The sequence below is a fragment of the Nematolebias whitei genome, chromosome 7 (assembly GCF_014905685.2).
Source record: "Nematolebias whitei isolate Nwh7 chromosome 7, NemWhi1, whole genome shotgun sequence".
Taxonomy (NCBI): Eukaryota; Metazoa; Chordata; class Actinopteri; order Cyprinodontiformes; family Rivulidae; genus Nematolebias; species Nematolebias whitei.
In genome coordinates, this window is record NC_056504.1 from 44,541,376 (window position 1) to 44,542,701 (window position 1,326).

The 1,326-nt window shown below is 49.1% G+C and overlaps 2 protein-coding genes across 2 annotated transcripts in view; one reads left to right on the forward strand and one right to left on the reverse strand.

Moving 5' to 3' along the window:
• LOC119412068 (E3 ubiquitin-protein ligase TRIM39) overlaps positions 1–1,237 on the reverse strand; it is a 1,810-nt gene extending 573 nt beyond the window's left edge. The window contains exon 1 of the mRNA XM_037679045.1: positions 18–1,237. Within this exon, the coding sequence (XP_037534973.1) occupies positions 18–1,233 (1,216 nt within the window). The 5' untranslated portion in view covers positions 1,234–1,237. The remainder of the gene's footprint in view (positions 1–17) is intronic.
• The window catches only part of mdfi (MyoD family inhibitor), a 189,614-nt gene that overhangs the window by 115,043 nt on the left and 73,245 nt on the right, over positions 1–1,326 (forward strand). The window lies entirely within an intron of this gene.

Consider the following 1,326-nt stretch of genomic DNA (forward strand, 5'->3'; position numbering starts at 1 on the left):
CCCAAAAACAGAAACACTGTAAGAAAATCTCTCTTGATAGACTGGAAGCCTCTTCCTAACATCACCACAATGAACTTGTTTTCCATCTTCAGACAGGATGAGGTAAGGGTTTGCAGTTTTAGGATCCAGAGTTAGATCCACCTCAAACTTCTGGACCCTCTTCAGTTCAAGCTCAAACAGCTCCTTCATCTTCTCCATGAGGTTCTGCTCCAGCTGAACCACAGCTCTCATCACAGTCCCCTCATATGATGGAGGATGGACTCTGACCTCGGTCCAGTTCTTGGTGGGTGGAGCAGCTTTCAGGTTCCTGCAGCTCTGGAGGAGATGGAGGTGGTCTTCAGAGCGTGAAAGCTGCTTCACCTCAGAGCTCCTCTTCATCAGCTCAGAGATCTCCTGTTCCAGATGTTTTATGAAGCCTTCAGCCTGTTTCTTGATAGTTTTCTGTTTGTCTTCGATCTCCTTCATGAATCTTTTCTTGTTCCTCTCAACAGAGTCCATCAGATCAGAGAAGACCTGAAGACCTTCAGCTTTCTCTCTGTCTGCTGCATCTTCACTGATCTTCACCGACTCTCTGAGGTCCTGGATCTTCAGCCGTCTCTCCTGGATCATCTGCTGAACTTCAGCCTCTGTGTTCCTCAGCTCTGCCTTCTTTCCTTCATATTCTTCTCTCAGAAGAACAAACTCGTGTGCCTTGTGGTCCAGAACAGGGCAGAGCGAGCAGACACATGTCTGGTCGGTCTGACAGAACAGCTGCAGAGGTTGATCGTGCTTCAAACACATCCTGTCCTCCAGGTTCTCCACAGGATCCACCAGCTGGTGTCTTTTCAGACGTGAAGATGTCAGATGAGGCTCCAGGTGAGTCTGACAGTAGGAGGCCAGACACACCAGGCAGGACTTCAGGGCCTTCAGTCTGGGTCCAGAGCAGAAGTCACAGGGAACTTCTCCTGGTCTTGCAGCTTGTTGCTCTGAGCTGCTCCTGGCTTTCTGCTGAGCTTCATGTCTGAACTGAGCGACCATCTCTTTGATGAAGGTGTTGACTTCCATCAGAGGTCTCGTCTCTAACAGCTTCTTACAGATGGGACACTGGCAGCTGCTGGTACTGTCCCAGTGTTGGTTGATGCAGGTTTTACAGAAGTTGTGTCCACACGGTGTGCTGACCGGATCAGTGAACAGGTCCAGACAGATTGAGCACAGGAACTGATCCTCAGACCTCAGGTTGCTGCCAGCAGACATGTCTGAACTCTGAGGGTCAAAGAATCAACAACAGGTTCAAAAGTCATCATTGATGAATCCTTCACTTCAACTAAACCCTAAAGTTTCATCGTC